The sequence below is a fragment of the Prunus dulcis genome, chromosome 8, assembly GCF_902201215.1.
Source record: "Prunus dulcis chromosome 8, ALMONDv2, whole genome shotgun sequence".
Taxonomy (NCBI): Eukaryota; Viridiplantae; Streptophyta; class Magnoliopsida; order Rosales; family Rosaceae; genus Prunus; species Prunus dulcis.
In genome coordinates, this window is record NC_047657.1 from 17,087,247 (window position 1) to 17,101,995 (window position 14,749).

A 14,749-nucleotide genomic window follows, 5' to 3' on the forward strand; every position below is an offset into this window, starting at 1 on the left:
CAGCTACTGGGTTGGTGACACGTGTAACAGAGACGTGCTGATTGGCAAGTATTGGATTCTCTTATTGGGCAAGTGACAGTGTGACGTGGGATTGCAGTGGAGGATTGCATGCAAATTAAAATGGGATTTAATAAAAATGACCAATTACAACATGGGATTGGCGGTGGAGAATAGAGAAGAGGAAACTAGTGGCCGTTAGCCCCATCACCATTTATAGAAAAAAGCAGAGGATTAATTTAGCAGAAGAAGCCATTTCCCCATCTGCATGCAGAGAGAGAGAGTCCCAGAACAAGTGGGGGACTGAGTTTAGCTTTTAAGTCACCCAATCGTTCCATATTGGCCTTTGGAGATCACAAACCTGATCATGTAAGCTTAGCTACTCTGACACTCTGTGACTTCTTCCATTGCTTCTCTCTCCCCCACCCCCCTCTCTCTCTAATTAATTAGCCACTTGACTTTCATTAATCTTGGGTTTTCTTAAAATTGTCAACTTGGCTAATTACCAAAAACAGAGTTGGTGAAGATAAGAAACCGTTCCACTCAAGAGTTGCAGGTTGTATCACACTGGTTTTGATTGGGGCAGGGCAGCAGTGTCTTTTTCATAAATGTAGGGGACCTGATTAGCCAAAACCTTAATTGGGGAAAGTATTTAATTCAATTCAATCCAAGTTGCTTTTGCATGCTGAGGGTCAATTGAGTGATTGGTTAATTACAAGAGATGATTAAATTTGGAGTTGGGAAATGGAATCTTCTCTCTCTCTCTCTCTCTCTCTCTCTCTCTCTGTTATCCCTTCTGTTCCCAAGCCCATACACCCCTCTGTTTCAAGCACTCTATTTAATAATTATACTGACTCTTCACATTTTCCAACTCTTTGAGAGAAGTTGGCTTCTGAACTCCCTTATTTTCACTTTTTGATCAGATATACCACATTTTTTCCATCTTTCTCATTCTTTCCTCTGTTCTCTCTGTCACTTTCTTCTTAACCCAACTCAACTATTTCTTCCACACTTTTTCAAGGTTAGTTCCTCAACACTATTTGGTTTTCTCAATTGGGTTTTTGTTCTTTTCCATTTCTCTCACAACATCAGTTTTTAATTTTTGTTTGCAGCCATGGAAGACGAGGATCAGAAAGGCACAACCCATGTCGATCAAGAAAGCAATGAAGAAGACAGAGATACAACAACCACCTCAAGAGTTTTTCCATGTCTCTTCTGTTCAAGAAAGTTTTACAGTTCTCAAGCCTTGGGAGGCCACCAAAACGCTCACAAAAAGGAAAGAACAGCTGCAAGAAAGGCCAAACGAGCTTCTGAATATGCATCCTCAATGAACTTCCCAATACTTTCACACACTACACAACCGCCAATGGTTTTTGCTCCAAACCATCATCACCATCTAGGCCTCCTGCATCCTTCAATGTATATAACTGCTCATGCAGCCAACCTCAGATACTTTCCCAGCCCTCAGCAATTCTCATCCGACGGTTTCGGATCCAACGGTGGAGCCAAGTTTGAGAATTTAGCGTACTATGGTGGAAATTGCTCATCAAGCAATAACATTAATGGTTATAAGTGTGAGGAGGATGAGCAGAGTTTCTTGAATTGGCAAAGAAGCACAAGGTACAATGGCTTCAGTGGAGGAGGAGGAGGAGGTTCCTCTCAACATTCTTCAGTGAATAATGGCAATCACAGTCCTGGGATTGGTGATAAGGGTAAAGAGCAAAAGCTTGATCTTTCTCTCCATTTGTAGAAAATAGAGATGGTGTGGAATTGGATTATGGATATAGCAGCAGCTGCATAGAGATCAAGTTGCAATTTTTGGTCCCAATAATAAACATCTCTTTTAGCTTTAATTTGTCATTTTTTAGGTCTTGTACTTGCCAATTATAATGAGATTTTACCATCTGGCCAATTATTTTGATGTATTGCATGGCAAAGACTAGGCATAGTAGGTCATTGTTCAAGAATATCTTCATTTTAATTACAAATGTTGAACTCTACCCAAGTTTGAATCCCTTCTCTTCAGTTGATCAAAAACAAAAGAAACCCTCCCCCAACTCATATTTGGGTTAGAAACCCTGCTCTTAGTTCACAATGTTTTGGTTAGAACAATATCTAACTCTAACCCAAATGTGACTTTAATCCCAAACCCCAACTCATATTTTGGGTTTGAATATGAATTTTAGTTGCAGTGGAGCAACCAAAAAAATTAAAATTCTTAGAGCATCTCCAAGGCTATATAGGTAAACGAAGTAGGCAAAAGTGTACTATATAGACTGATGTAGCATGTTGCCTGTTCAGTTGCCTCTTGGAAAAACACTACTCATTTACCTACCAATTTACCTCTTTTCTTGGAGCATGAAAATGCTAATGTGGCAAGACAAATGAGGTTTGTCTACTCTTTTGCATCTGCCCTTAGAGATGCTCTTCGGCGCCATAATTTTGGACCCAAAATGTAAGAATTTGGATATTGCATTGGTTATGGGCTCATAGAGCAAAGCTCAGATCAAAGAAAAAAGCCCAACTCATACGACTGAGGCCATGAAACTTAGAGCGGAGGAGAAAGCTCAATGGCCTATAAAACAAATGTTGGGCCAGCATAAAACAACAGATCCATCCACACATTCACATACATATGAGTGTAAAAACGACATGCCGTATAGGTGCCTTGCATGGTAAGCATTGTTTTAGGCATCATGAAGAATCCTAATGGAGAAAATGAATGGCCACAAACCAACTTTTAAGAATAGTGAAAGACTCGAATTTGTTGGGTTTGCTTTTGCCAGCGGGAAAATAAACACAGGTCAGCACAACAATGAAGTAACATGGGTTGTGTAATACGGTGGGTACAAATAAAGCTATCACATATATGGATAACACATCCCCATGTGGGCCAATAATGACATTCAACAACAAGTCTCAAACTCAAAAGGACACACAGTACACGCGTACGAATATGATCCTCTGGCTGCATCACAAGAAGGCTCAATTAGGCAATTGTTGTGGTCATTGTAGATGGATTTTTCTGATGCCATAGCTGTCGTTCAGTCAATCTATATGTTTGACAATATTTTTTTGTGTGGGTATCCAGTCTCCCTTCTGTTATGCATTCTCGAGTAATTCCGAAGTTTGTGTACACACTAAAGAGAAAATAAGATAAAGTTTGGTCACACAAACCGGCTCTGTATAACTCGTGAATTGAATGATGTGTGAATTTACAGTTCATTCCACAATCGTCCTACCAACCAAACTTTACTAACTTCCGGAGAACTGGCCTTTTTTGGTGATGAATTATGAATATGGAACAAGGTTGAGACTTGGAGGATTAAGTTAGGTTTTATGGATAGACAAAGATGGGACTTGGATTTGGTGTGTATAGCAATAATGCAGGTGGGAAAATGAATTTTTCTGAGCGAAAAAAGATAGGAGAAGAAACAATACGAGGGAGAAAGAAAAAGTATATTGCAGAGTTCATGGCATTAATGCCGCAGTCCAATCATCCACTGTATGGCAATTGTAAATTATATACCTCTTGGCCCTAACATGTCCACAATAATTCTCTCAAATATGTATGTAACAATAATTATAAAAAAATACATAAGAAAAAAAAAGGAATAAATTTACCTGAAATATATATATTTAATATATGAGAAATTGAACTCGAAGATCTAACCCTCCATTTATAGGCGGAAATCATGGAGCAAACATTTGGGAAAGAAGTACAATATATGCCTCCTTTAATTGGTTGAATATGTTTTTATTTATTTTTTATTTTTTAGCTTTTAGCACATAAAATAGAAGAATATTCCAATATTTTTTTAATATAAAAAGACTAGGATTAACCAACTAATCCTAGGTTCTGATTGGCTACATTTTGATTAAGTAAATGCATATGGCTAAGTAATATATTAATGTGCCTACCCCATGTGAAAATAATAAGATAGGCAGATTCCTTCGCTTCTGATCACATGCCCATAACCTGCAAGGCCTACGTGCCGAGGAGAATGTATTTGACTTATCTTGGACACATCCAAATACTCAAAATGCAATAGTTTATACCACCTCTCATATCTCATTATCATCCTTCAATATTAATCCAAAAAAATATTGTACCAAACTAAATAATATATACCAAAAAGTATTCTACCATACTAAATATCATTGACTTTGTCAACAATTAACATACATACATGCATAATATATTTGTGTGTGTGTGTTTTAGTGGGTTGCACAACTTATTTTGGGGACGACTTTACATGCATGCACTAAAACATCAAAATCATTGGATCAATATGAAATAATAATTTTGCAGATATTCGTGGATTAGATTAGTTGATCGAGATAGTGTGTTTATTCTTTGTATGCCTGAATTTGATTCTCTTTCTCGTACAGTAGAATTATTTAGAAAGAAATAGATAGAGGCATATATATATTAGGCTAAATATTATTCTACACAAACATGGGTTTACATAGATGCTTACCTCACGTCTAATCAATCAATGGGTCGTTTGACAAAAAATGCGGTTGAGTTAGGTACGTTTGATCATGTTTAATCAGACTTCTATTTCAATCACCACCCTCAAATTCAGCTTATTTATTCTTGAATAGTTCATTAGATTATCATCTATTTATGCAAGGGTTTCTTCTTTGTATAGCGTTTGTTGGTTTGTAATTAAGGGAGAATAAAGCTGTTAAATGTTGTAACTAACAAAATGATGAGCTTTTGATTTTGATTGATATCCCTGGATCTGAATCCAATCTATCCAAATCTTGTAAGAACTGCCAAAGTTCAAAATGAGTGGATAAGATTGAAAGAATGCATATATATATATATATATATATATGTGATTAATGGAACGACAAATTTAGACACCTCACTCTTATGGGCTTATGTGTTGTTAAGTGGATTTCGATGTCCAATCAAATGGGATTTTCCCCGTCATTTTACAATGGAAATTTTTTTGGTCCGGCGAGTGAATCATGTCACTCGTCTGACCACACATAAATAAGAGAATTTAATTGTATTTAGATCTCACACAAAATTACATTGATCTCATTCTAATACAGGCAGAGAGTCATACTTATTTATGTGTGTGGTTGAACGAATGACATGATTCAATCGCCTTACCAAAGAAAGTCTCCCTTACTAATTTCACCACTATTAAAAGTTAATAAAGGCTCAAATTTACAGATAAAAGAAAGGCATGTTATGAATATCAGTACGGTGGCTGCATGGGGACATATGATCCTTCCTTGAAAATGGTAATTAGGGAAACTCTGTAAATTGCCACAATAATAATGCCAATATTAATAAATAAATAAATAAAAAAAAGCGACAATGCCAACGTTGCCAAGGTGGAAAAATAATTTGAGAATATAAATCTATTAAAATAAGGGAAAGCCCATTAATTGGATTTGAGTACGGACGCTTACCGAAAGAACCGGTAACCTAGCAGATCGCAAAACTCTGATGCCGTACTCATTGGAATTTGGGAGGACACCTGTCAATTTCGTACCCTTTTATATTCGAGCCAGTTCATACACTTACCGAAAATTCAGTTACTCCCACGTGGCTGCGTGGCTCAAAAAGCCCGCGAGTATATTCCATTAGAACTCGCTGCGAGTACGTATGTGAACAAAGTAAAAGACAGCACGTTCAGTAAAAAAAACAATATAAATAAATGAGCTGACGTGGGCCTTCGCGGTTGGCGGAGGCGTGAGCAGAGAGGGTGCGGCACGTGATGACCGACACACACACCTTCGACACGTGGCGGACTTAAAGAGTGATGGGAGGGAGAGTCTGTTAGCGACGGTTAAGGTGGCGGTAAAAGGTTGTTAAATATTGCTAAATAAACTTCAACTTTTGAAATAAAAAAGAAAAAAATTAAATTACCTGATCAAATATTAACTTAACCAGGGTTTTAAGTGAGTTTAGCGAAGTAATTAGGCCAACCCATTTCACTATATAAAGACGGCGCCATGACAACTTTTCTTTGACTCCATTTTCCTTCTTCCTCCATATTTTCCTCTCTGCAATTTTCAGAAACAGAGTGAGAGAGAGAGAGAGAGAGACATTGTTTCTCTGTGAGATATATACATAGATACAGAAAGAGAATGAGAGCTAGGTATTCAGCAACAATGGGGGTCGCTCTGAGCTTGTTTTCTTTACTTTCAACAATGGTGCTTCTTCAAGCTCTGTTTGTGAGCGCAGAGAATGAAAAGCTTGTAAATTCAAGGTATATTTATCTAAATTCAGCTGCATTTTAATAGGCTTGGCTCAATTTGGAGTCTTTGAATTTTGAGTGCTCATTGCATTATAATTTGTTTCTGGTAGGTTTGTCGGAACAGAGGAGTTACAGAGCTCCAAGAATTCATCAATGGCAGACTGGTCAGTTTCTGTACTATTTTTTTATTTTCAGTTTCAGCTTCAGTGTCAGATCTTCAGGTGTAGTTTACTTCCGATCTGGTCCGTCCAAATGGCTTAAAGGGTACAACGTTAAGCCATTGGGATTGGATCTGAAGAATCTAGGCCGTTTATTTGGTTATCATAGCTTTCCCCTGTTCTTGCTCTGTTCAAACTCAGAGCCTTTTAACTTGACCTTGCTCTGAACTCTTATGATTTTTATTTTTTCACGTACGAAAGTACCCTTTAATCTGAATGCTTGAAGTAATTAAATTAATTTATAGTTAATCATCTCTCTTTTCCCATAATCAATTCTCTCTCCACGCTTATCGGGCGGTGCCTGTCTCTTTGTGCTTATTTTATTAGGTGGTTCACGTTAGTAACTTTTACTAACTCTTTCTTAATTAAAAAAACAAGAAGCAAACTTGTGTATGGGTATTATAGCCCAAGGATTTACGAGTAGTTATTTATGTATTCGAAGTTTTGTATAAATTCCTTTTTTCGATATCGTTTGTATAAAAGAAAAAAAAAAAAAGAATTCATGAAAATTAACTTGGTGGAAATAATTCTCTGTTTGCAGGTCGGATGAGGCTTTGAATGAGCATGCAGTGGATAATCCAGATGAGATTGCCTCTATGGTTGACATGTAAGTCTCTGTTTGCTCTCTTTTTTCTGATTTGCATGTTACCCAAAAAAATATTTAATGATTTTATGGGGTCACAGAAAAGAAGTGACACATGCGATTTGTGCATAATTAATTACATTAATTAATAAACCCCACTTGTTTTTCTTACATGTCCTTTCCGCATGCCAATTTCTCCTCCTCTGCATGTAGATTAAAATTCCCAGTCAAATAGTCAAAATCAATTTTACCGCGCAAAAACTCCAGTCAAAATGGTCAACACTTCAGAGGGAAGCAATCCTGTTAGGTTAGATTTGGTCTTCTGCAATCTGTTCCTGCACATTAGGGTTTAGCATCCAAAAAGAATTGCCAAGGACCACTTTCTTGTAATTTTAACCCACCAGTCTGTCATGGTCAAAAAGTACTTCATTGAGTATCCAAAACGACATCGTTTTGGGGCATATAAAATATTCTCCAAAACAATATCATGTTGAGTTTCTGCTCTTTCTGGTGATACTAATTCTGTGTCATTATATTCTATAATGACTAATCCTAGTCTATTACTTTTATATAATATTAATAGCATATTATTATGATACTATAATGGGAATTTGGCTTTGAACTTTTTTGTTAATCGATTGGGTGAACTTGTGCTTTTGGATTCTGGGGAATCAACCACCACGTTGGCATGTTCTTGCTGCACCATGCAGCAATCTTTCTTTCTCTCCCACATGCTCATGTCCCCAGATCCGTCCCTCACGCTTTTGCATTATTATTTTCTTGTCTTTTTTTTCTTTCCCATTCCTTATCCAAATCTCATTCCAGGCACATTTAGCTTTATGTGCCAATACAATTGTTTGTGCACCTTCGGCTTGTTTTCCCATATTTCACATAACCCTAATTAATTGCCCTCTAAAGACCCTCCTCTCCATGTGTACCCATCCATTTTCTTCACGGCAGCGATTTTCGACACTCCTAATATAATTACTAAACTTAGAGTGCCGAAATCGTTATTATATAGGAAACTCTACATATGTACTTATCCATTTTATTCAGGACAACAAACTCTCTATTTAATTTAAAGTGTCGAAATTGAAAAACTGTTATGTCGGTATCGATTTGAACTACAAACCTTTCCATATCCCAATCATGGGAACCAAACTTGCATAATTGACATTTCAGAATCCAATGTTTTTATATATATGATGAATACAATGCACTCAAGAGTCAAAACCTATCATGATTTCACCCATCTCCTATGATTATTTTGTCTGGTCTATAAAAAAAAAAAAGCAGTGTGAAAAACTGTTCATTTCACTATTTTTCTGTGTCTACTGTTCCATTCACTTATGTATAGATCATAATTTTACTTTCATGCAAATCCCACACAATTAGTGGGGTAGGCTAACATAAATTTTGCTCCCCATCACCAGCCTGGCAAAGAGGCAAGCCCCAAAAACCACAAATCACAGATCACAGATCTGGTTTTGTTCTGCAAGACTTTTTTTTTTTCTCAGCAGAATTTTGCCTCAATTTTTTTAGCTGATCCTGCAGCTGCCCAACTGACAGAAACTACGTCGTTCAATGGGTCCTCCATGACCTCATTAAATGTCTCATTTTTTCTTAAAAAATAATTTACCTCCACCGACACACAAGCCTACACCTCACCATTTATTACTTGTGTCACTAAATTTAGGAAAATAAATAAATAAAAATAGGACAAAATAAGAACCCAATTTCCGTATGGACCGTAACCCTCTATCCGTATGTTTTATTTAATTGGCAATATTTTTTGTCCCTACCATTTATTCACATGGCCCCTAACACATGTGTGTGACAATATATTATTTGGTTCACATGCTTTTTCTCACCCGAACATGTACACTATAATTGCAATGCATAATAATTACAAAAAAAATTGATTAATAATGGGATTATTTTGTTCTTTTTTACTATTCTCAGGAGCATTCGGAATAGCACGGAGAGAAGAAATTTAGGATTTTTTTCATGCGCAACGGGGAACCCCGTTGATGATTGTTGGAGATGTGACCCTCATTGGCAACTCCACCGCAAGCGCCTAGCCAACTGCGGCATTGGATTCGGGCGCAATGCCGTGGGTGGCCGCGATGGCAAGTACTACGTCGTGAACAACCCTCGAGATGATGATCCGATCAACCCTAGGCCCGGAACCCTCCGCCACGCGGTCATCCAAGACCAGCCGTTGTGGATTGTGTTCAAGCATGACATGGTGATCACACTAAAGCAAGAGCTCATAATGAACAGCTTCAAGACCATTGATGGGCGTGGGGTCAATGTCCACATTGCATATGGAGCGTGCATCACCGTTCAATTCATAACCAACGTCATCATCCACGGGCTGCACATCCATGATTGCAAGCCCACAGGAAATGCCATGGTCCGGAGCTCACCGAGTCATTACGGATGGAGGACAATTGCTGATGGGGATGGGATTTCCATTTTTGGGTCGAGCCACATTTGGATAGACCATAATTCTCTCTCCAATTGTGCTGATGGGCTTATTGATGCTATAATGGGCTCAACTGCAATTACCATCTCCAACAATTACTTTACCCACCATAATGAGGTGCACACATTTACTTAATTCACCCTAATTTCTCAAGGTAATTAGTAGCTAATTAGAGACTAATTAACCTTTTAATTTTGGTAATTTGGAAAAGGTTATGTTATTGGGTCACAGTGACTCTTACACAAGGGACAAGCTAATGCAAGTGACCATTGCCTACAATCATTTTGGTGAGGGGCTAATTCAAAGGATGCCAAGGTAAATATTTTTGAAGTATTATATTTTTTTAAAACTCTTATTTTCTTCTTGGTTTTTATTTTTATTGTTTTTCTAATTGGTCCCCAATTTAATTAATTTTGCAGGTGTAGGCACGGGTATTTCCATGTGGTGAACAATGACTACACACACTGGGAAATGTATGCCATCGGTGGAAGTGCTGAACCCACCATTAATAGCCAGGGCAACAGATATCTGGCTCCCAACAATGCCTTTGCCAAGGAGGTATAATTTTCAATAAAATAAAATAAGGAAGTTAATTTTTTTTTTAAAAAAAATATACTAAAGATAGTCCAAACTACAAGGAGAGGGGGTTTCAAACATAAGACAATTGATATGCAAGTTTTTATTGGACTAAACCCCGTTTAATTTTCATATTGATGAGGATGATGAGGTTGGAATTTGACAATATTTACAATTTACTTGATATTTTCAGGTGACACATAGAGTTGAAACAAATAACTGGAAGCACTGGAACTGGAGATCAGAAGGAGACCTGCTGCTCAATGGAGCCTATTTCATTGCATCAGGAGCTGGAGCTGCAGGGAGCTATGCCAGGGCCTCAAGCTTAGGGGCCAAGTCATCTTCCATGGTTGGCACCATCACAGCTGGTGCTGGTGTTCTTAATTGCAGGAGGGGTTACCAATGTTAATTATCAATCCCATGAAAAAGAAACAGAAAAAAAGGAAGAAAAGAAATTATTACTCATTCTTTCTTCCTTTAATTATTGGTGAGTTTGCAGCCATTATGTTTACATCGCTTCCCCACCCTATTTGTCCCCCAATCCAATATTTGAAAAAGTGTACATTTTTTTTCTTCTCTATTCTAGCGATCACATTTCTACCTTTTTGCACTCTGTCTTCTTTGGTCCATATAAATGAACTTTAGTCAATTAATGTTTGACAGTTACTCTTACACTCGAGTTTCTGTGTTTGAACCTCCCAACCCACTCGATGTTCTGTTTTCGAACCTCCTAACTCAACATCGCTTCTATAAAATGTTGGTGCTCTGTGTTTCCCTTGATTGCAACAAAAACTTTATCAATGCATAATTCGCGTAGCCATGATGACAAGGCCACATTGTTTGCATGTGATCTAAAAAACATCAGCACATTTGATCCAACTAGTTTGTTTCAGACTTGCATGCAAAACCTAATGAAGCTGTCACCTCTTGGTTCTTGTCATGTGGTTAGGCAGGAAAACAAAAACAAAAACAAACTAAAACCCAATAATCTGATAAGCTAAAATAATAATAAAGCATGAAAAATATAAAATATGTAACTTAGACCTTCTTGATTCTTACAAAGATGATTATGTGCGTTATGTCTTAACAGATTGTTTTATAGTGAAACATTTATCTTCTGCATCAAAATTGCAGCATAAACATAAATATATTGAGATTTCATAAATTCCAGCACACTGCTTGAGAAGGAGACTAAGAGAAAGCATTGTCATAAAATACATTTAGACCATGAATTGATTTTCATCCTAGAAATATGACCACCATATAAAGAAACACTATCACCACCATCAACTACAATGCTCTACTGAATGAGAGAGAGAGAGAGAGACAAGATTATCAATTAAAGTCATAATTTTAACATTTGGGAAATGGAAGCTCAAAATGGGGTGCCAATCTCACTCCTTGTCTCTGTGGGGCTGTACAAAGTGGACCTATTCCTTGGTCTGTTCTCCTCCAACTGCTTCACAACTTCATCCATGGAGGGTCTAACCGAAGCAACCGGAGCACAGCAACCCATTGCAAGTTTCAGTGCCTGAACCAAACCTTCTTCCATGGGACTCCTTACCCCCTTCAACACCTCCACATCGAAAACCTCCAATGTTGTCTCCTCCAAAACCGCGACTTTCACCATCGAAGGCAAATCCACAAACTCACCACTCCTCCCAGTTTTACCAGGCTTCTTGCCTATTAAAACCTCCAGTAGCAAAATTCCAAATGCATAAACATCTGTCCTGGAATTACATTTCTTCATCTTTTGAAGTTCTGGTGCCTTGTAACCATCATTCTTTGCGATGGTCACCATTTCATCAGCTACGGAAGGGATCATAAGCTTGTCAAGCCCAAACTCAGTGAGCCTAGCTACAGAAAACTCATCCACAAGCACATTCTTAGATCTTACAGTCCCATGAGTAATAGGCGTTTCAAGACCAGTATGAAGATATGCTAGTCCTCTAGCTATACCCAATGCAATCTTGTGACGCCGAGCCCAGTTCAGCACAGGTTTGCCAGCTCTGGTTTCTGCATCCAACCAAAACAAATGAAAAGTTAGTTAAATGAATCTGCAGTGAGTGTCCACAAGTAACCAAATAGTAGAAAATAACCTGTCGATTCTTTCCCTACAGGTCATTGATTGTGCAAGACCAGGTCCAAAGAGATTTTGAAGTTGCTTAAGTTGAGTGGGCCTAAAAATAATATGTTACTGCTAATTCTTCTAAAGTAAGTGGGCTTCTATGAACTTTGGAACTGACTCTTACAGAACAGTAAAGTGTGGGTTCCCGTAATTAAGTTTCCACTCTTTCATATCCATGGAAATTGTATAAGTAATCCTATGGTGGTTGTTGAAATCCTTTCAGGTATGACAAGGGCAGTGAACCATGTAAACGCTTGTTTTTTTGTGTGTAATCATGCTACAAATATCTATCGCTCCAAACTAACCAAATATGAGACAATTGATGATTTTTAAATGTTTTAACAATCACAAGAGGCCAAAGACATACAATTGGAAGTATTTAGAGATCTATCAGTTACAAGACAAAAAAGACTCAAGTATTTTAAAGCTCATTTCTTTGTAAAATATGGCAAAGACCATAAACTATTCAATCTCACAGGATAATTGCTTAGCAACAAAGTAGAGAGAAAAGAACGAAAAATATGCATACCATGTAAAAGATCATGAAGGGTTCTGTGAGGAAGATGGTCATATATCAGAAGCTTCTCCCCTCTCTTCCCCTGATAGAAAGCTCTCAGTGGAATCAAATTCTCGTGGCGAATCCTTCCCAATTGCTTTACCACAGGTACGCAAGAACTCCCATCCTTGCAACTACCTTCCCTCAACAACCTCAAAGTAATGGTCCCTCCATCTGAAAGTTTTGCTTTATAAACAGTCCCATAGCTGGTCTTCTCCAAAACTTGTCCTGTGGCATTCAACACATCATCTAATGTCAAATGCTCGCCGCCCTGAAACAAGATAAGCCTTCCTTGATCACCAGCTCCACCACCACCGCCACCACTTTCCTCATCTTCTTCTTCCTCTAACTCATCTTCACTCTCTGCCCTGCTGTTCTTCTTCTTGTTTTGCACATACCCAATTAACAATGAAACAAAAACCACAGTTGCAGCCATCAACCCAATAACAATACCAGCAATTGCTCCAGGGCTCAACCCAGAGCTTCCACTGCAACTTTTCAAAGGTAACCCACAAAGTCCAGGGCTGTTTCCCTCAAAATCCTCCACACCAAACTTTGATCCACCAAAAACTGGCAACACTCCACTAAAATTATTGTGTGAAAGGTTCAATTTTTCGAGGTTCAACTGAGCTAAACTCGCAGGAATTGGACCCGAAAACATGTTATTCCCAAGATCAAGTTCTTTAAGCCCACCAAATTGGGTAACAAACTCAGGGAAATTCCCTGAAAACTTGTTCTCACCAAAATCAAGAACCTGCAAATTTCTGCAGGTAGAGTTTGGCAATGCAGGTTCAGGAAGAGACCCAGATAGTGAATTAGCATGAAGCCTAAGTGAAACCAGATTATCACACAAGTTCCATATAGATGGTGCTAAATCCCCATTCAACAAATTGTTGCCCAAATCAATGTCAGAGAGGGAAGAGCTGTACCCAAGCTCCAGAGGGATAGTTCCACTCAGAAAATTGATGTTAAGGTACAAACTTTTGAGCATAGAGAACTCACCCAGCTCTCTGGGGAGTGAACCTGAGAGATTGGCAGATGGGAGCTGAAGAGAGAAAAGGTGAAGGGATGGGTCTCTGGAAAGAGAGAGATTTGTCCATTGGGGTGAAGAGAGGTCGTTGCAGAGCAATGGGGAGCCATTGGAAAAGACCCATTTGAGGCCTCTCCATTGGCAAAGAGGAACAGAGGAATTCCATGAAGATAAGAGTAAGTTCTGAGTGTTACCTTGCAGTGAAGCTTTGATATTTCCCAAGAGAAGCTCAACATCTGCAGAGTGAGAAGAAGAAGAAGAAGAAGAAGAAGATGTAGAAGCAGACTCAGTGGGTGAGCTAATATTCAACCCTACAACGAAGTAGAAGAGGAAAGTGTGGAGAAAGAAACGTTTCAAAATCTCCATGAATGAAGCAGAGAGAGAGAGAGAGAGAGAGAGAGAGAGTGAAAGAGGAAAGGTGGTATTGTAGTGGTGGGCAGTTCAAAGAAGCTCTCTTTTTTTGGAAAAGCTGACAGAGTGTTGACTATGAGCAATCTCCTAGTCTATTATCTATAGGGCCTTGTTTTGATTACACAGTCATATGAATTCGTACCATGTTGATTATCCACCGTCGGATTTATACAAAAAGTTTCAAACTTTATCAGAAGATAATCATACTGTGAGCACCATTACAGCTGATCTTTACTCTCATTCTCAAAGGATGACAAACAAAACACTTCTCACTTCATTCAATAAAATTATTGGGTTTGCTTTTGATATTTAATCCTGTTCTGCACCGTGCACGCCCACCTTTGGAATTAGTTGGTTTTTTTAAGTTCATAGGGTTGCAGGAGGTTGCTTTGTTTGAGGGAAAGAAAGCTTGGCTGTGCAAGAAGCCACCAAGTCTTGTCTTTTCAAGGCAAAGTGTAAGTGCAGGTGTATGCAAGTTGTCGTGGTCCTTAATCTAATGCCATACACGTGTCCATCGTCTTTGACTGCGAATTGACTC

General features: G+C 38.3%; 3 protein-coding genes across 4 annotated transcripts; 2 read left to right on the plus strand and 1 right to left on the minus strand.

Moving 5' to 3' along the window:
• The first annotated feature begins 9 nt into the window (after positions 1-9).
• On the plus strand, positions 10-1,918 carry LOC117637230 (protein LATE FLOWERING). Of its 2 annotated transcripts, XM_034372069.1 has the most exons (3): positions 10-366; positions 921-1,018; positions 1,110-1,918. In XM_034372069.1, exon 3 carries the CDS (start codon positions 1,112-1,114, stop codon positions 1,745-1,747), a length of 636 nt encoding a protein of 211 aa, XP_034227960.1. In that variant the 5' UTR covers positions 10-366; positions 921-1,018; positions 1,110-1,111; the 3' UTR covers positions 1,748-1,918. The 2 variants fall into 2 exon arrangements, with proteins under 2 accessions (XP_034227960.1, XP_034227959.1); XM_034372068.1 differs by having other exon boundaries at positions 10-1,018.
• Positions 1,919-5,986: 4,068 nt separating this feature from the next.
• Positions 5,987-10,696, plus strand: LOC117637229 (probable pectate lyase 8). Its single transcript, XM_034372067.1, has 7 exons — positions 5,987-6,233; positions 6,332-6,385; positions 6,981-7,046; positions 8,985-9,627; positions 9,722-9,825; positions 9,930-10,068; positions 10,280-10,696. The coding sequence occupies exons 1-7, from the start codon at positions 6,112-6,114 to the stop codon at positions 10,493-10,495; spliced, it is 1,344 nt and encodes a 447-aa protein (XP_034227958.1). The 5' UTR covers positions 5,987-6,111; the 3' UTR covers positions 10,496-10,696.
• A 518-nt stretch (positions 10,697-11,214) lies between these two features.
• On the minus strand, positions 11,215-14,323 carry LOC117637231 (putative kinase-like protein TMKL1). Its single transcript, XM_034372071.1, has 2 exons — positions 12,744-14,323; positions 11,215-12,102 (listed from the first exon to the last, which is right to left on the minus strand). The coding sequence occupies exons 1-2, from the start codon at positions 14,164-14,166 to the stop codon at positions 11,462-11,464; spliced, it is 2,064 nt and encodes a 687-aa protein (XP_034227962.1). The 5' UTR covers positions 14,167-14,323; the 3' UTR covers positions 11,215-11,461.
• Positions 14,324-14,749: the final 426 nt, after the last annotated feature.